At 41.8% G+C, this 3,382-nt stretch overlaps 2 protein-coding genes across 2 annotated transcripts in view; one reads left to right on the top strand and one right to left on the bottom strand.

Annotated features, from left to right (window-relative positions):
• Nucleotides 1-1,061: 1,061 nt before the first annotated feature.
• LOC123744945 (membrane-spanning 4-domains subfamily A member 18-like) overlaps nt 1,062-3,382 on the bottom strand; it is a 22,886-nt gene continuing 20,565 nt past the window's right edge. The window contains exon 2 of the mRNA XM_069306219.1: nt 1,062-1,397. Coding sequence (XP_069162320.1) covers nt 1,062-1,397 — 336 coding nt within the window. The remainder of the gene's footprint in view (nt 1,398-3,382) is intronic.
• LOC123745012 (uncharacterized) overlaps nt 2,405-3,382 on the top strand; it is a 206,025-nt gene continuing 205,047 nt past the window's right edge. The window contains exon 1 of the mRNA XM_069306324.1: nt 2,405-2,470. The gene's annotated coding sequence lies outside the window, so the exon portion shown is untranslated. The remainder of the gene's footprint in view (nt 2,471-3,382) is intronic.

The following is a 3,382-nucleotide window of genomic DNA, read 5'->3' as shown; positions in this document are numbered from 1 at the left end:
TAGGTCCTCTTGGTTAAGTTGATCAGACTTGAGACATTAGACTTAGAGAATGTAGGTCCTCTTGGTTAAGTTGGTCAGACTTGAGACATTAGACTTAGTGAATGTAGGTCCTCTTGGTTAAGTTGATTAGACTTGAGACATTAGACTTAGTGAATGTAAGTCCTCTTGGTTAAGTTGATCAGACTTGAGACATTAGACTTAGTGAATGTAGGTCCTCTTGGTTAAGTTGATTAGACTTGAGACATTAGACTTAGTGAATGTAGGTCCTCTTGGTTAAGTTGATCAGACTTGAGACATTAGACTTAGTGAATGTAGGTCCTCTTGGTTAAGTTGATCAGACTTGAGACATTAGACTTAGTGAATGTAGGTCCTCTTGGTTAAGTTGATTAGACTTGAGACATTAGACTTAGTGAATGTAAGTCCTCTTGGTTAAGTTGATCAGACTTGAGACATTAGACTTAGTGAATGTAAGTCCTCTTGGTTCAGTTGATCAGACTTGAGACATTAGACTTAGTGAATGTAGGTCCTCTTGGTTCAGTTGATCAGACTTGAGACATTAGACTTAGTGAATGTAAGTCCTCTTGATTCAGTTGGTCAGACTTGAAAAAAAACAATTATCATCATTCCGAAGATTAAATAAAACGAAGAAAGGGATATGAGATTCATCAGGCATTCACCCAACTACTTACGAAACCTGTACATCTTTCACCAATCATGGCAGCTTTGTTATACATGCATTTCAGTTTACAAGCTTCAAAAACAAAACAATCCAAGATTATTATTATTATAAACAACCACGTAGTATTTCGTGGATCATAAATGGCTTTATAAATGTAAACAAAGCCGCCATGATTGTTGAAAGATGTACAGGTTTCGCATTTGATTGTGTAAATGATTGTTGAATCTTTGCCCTGTCCTCTCACTTAATGCACCGCTGTATTTTTTTTTTTTTAAGCTATGGTCTACATCGTCAAATTTTCGTCGATTTGGTTAAATCTAAAAGCATCGTCAATTTTATGCTAACTAGGACTACTGGGCTGCTTGTTGGTATTAAGAAGATGCTAGAGGGCATCAATAATGCCCTTGTTGGCATCATTAGGGTTTTTGTGGGTATCATTAGGGTTTTTGTGGGCATTAATAGGGTTCTTGTGTGCATCAATAGGATTCGTGTGGGCATTAATAGGGTTCTTGTGGGCATCATTAGGGTTTTCGTGGGCATCAATAGGGCTCTTGTGGGCATCATTAGGGTTTTTGTGGGCATCAATAGGGTTCTTGTGGGCATCATTAGGGTTTTTGTGGGCATCAATAGGGTTCTTGTGGGCATCAATAGGGTTCTTGTGGGCATCATTAGGGATTTTGTGGGCATCAATACGGTTCTTGTGGGCATCAATAGGGTTCTTGTGGGCATCAATGGACAAAATAATTTTGAGTAACTATTAAAATGTCGAGAGAAGAACTCCTAACTAGTTATAATGGCTGATATATGAAAAATTATTAATGACAGCAATAAACCAATCACAGAAAGCAAAAGACCAAAGAAAGCAGTGGACCAAAACAGAGAAACCAGTGGACCAAAACAAACCAGTGGACCAAACACACACAATGAGCAGAAGCTAATTAGGCTCATCTCAGTAATGACCATTGATATAAGACGATTATCCGTCTCCTTATATCCTCACACACTGATGCCGTACACCAAGTTGTGAATCTCAAATATCCGGCTTAGCGAGGTGTGAATCGAGTTGTCTCCTTCATATATCCGGATAAGCGAGAGGGTTGTAGTTTGCCCATCAGATCGGTTTATAATAGAGAGTCGTAGGGCCTGGTCTGGTACGCAGGATACGGATACGGTATTCCTGCTGGGAGGTTGGGGGGGGGGGAGTTTTAGTTGGAAACGATAAATGATTTCTTTCACGTGTGTGATTGGCGCCGGGTACCAGGTGGAGAGTTCCCGCAACAGGTGTGTGTGTGTGTGTGTGTGTGTGTGTGTGTGTGTGTGTGTGTGTGTGTGTGTGTGTGTGTGTGTGTGTGTGTGTGTGTGTGTGTGTGACGCCGTTACAGAACCCCTAGCACACTCACCCATCCACTAAACACCACTATTGAAACCGACACACATAACCCCAGCACACATACACACACACACACACACACACACACACACACACACACACACACACACACACACACACACACACACACACACACACACACACACACAAACCGGCGCAGAAACAAACAAAAAAATACACCAAAAATATTAAAAAAAAAAATCAGTTAGTCTGACCGCTGGTTGGTTGGCCCGGACGAGTTAAGCTGGATGGCGAGGGATGGCAACTGATACAGGGTAGGGGTGGGGGGAGGGGAGCCATGATGCCAACCCAGACAAGGTGTCAGTAGGTTGTGAGTTCGCGGCGAGGATGCACGCGCGCTCTGAGTGTGGCTCGTAGCACGGGGCTTCGTCAGGGATACAGTAAGTTAAAACTGCTGTTTGATGTCTCGGAGGGACTTACAGGTCTGAATATTGGTTTGTTTTGATCTGTGAATGGCGTTGACAGGGTGGGCATCAGCTGTTGACATAAAATTTGAATTTTACTACTTTTGTGAGGCTTTAATGTCTATTTTGCTTTTGATCGGCAAATTAAGTTTAAAGAAATGTTGGTTGAGTTGTTTCATATCACGCGGAGGAACCATTAAGAAATTTAAAAGAATTTGAAAGCTGTTGAATTGCTTCGAGACGATCGAAGGAGGTAATTACCTCATTAATTTTCTCTTTGTAAACTGTTGCGTTTTTCAAAGACATTTTCAATTAACTTAAGAACATAAAGGGAAGAAAACATTGCTGTATGCCAATTGGTCCACATGAGGTCTTGTGTATACTGTGGTGTGTTAAAAACACATATTGAGACATGCATATTCATACACATGTACACACACACCTGCGCACTCAAACACGCGCAGACATACGCAATACACACGTACATATGCATGCACACACACACACACACACACACACACACACACACACACACACACACGTGTGGTGTGGTGGAGGCTGACTCCATAGACGGTTTCAAATGTAGATATGATAAGAGCCCAAAAGGCTCAGGAACCTGTACACCAGTTGATTGACAGTTGAGAGGCGGGACCAAAGAGCCGAAGCTCAACCCCGCAAGCACAATTAGGTGAGCACACACACACACACGTATCAGGGTAGCTTGACAAAGAAGCCTCAAAACACCATATACAACGTACGTAAGACCAACCTTTGAGGATGCAGCTACGGTATTAAGTCTAAATCTAAAAATGTCAAAAAATAACTTAGAGGAAATTAAGACAAGCGCGATAAAATTGATCGTAGAGCAGAGGAGACGCGCTGAGACAA

This window comes from Procambarus clarkii, chromosome 57 (genome assembly GCF_040958095.1).
Source record: "Procambarus clarkii isolate CNS0578487 chromosome 57, FALCON_Pclarkii_2.0, whole genome shotgun sequence".
NCBI classification, from domain to species: Eukaryota; Metazoa; Arthropoda; class Malacostraca; order Decapoda; family Cambaridae; genus Procambarus; species Procambarus clarkii.
The sequence above is the reverse complement of the archived record's forward strand: the minus strand, read 5'-3'. Positions and strand labels throughout refer to the sequence as shown.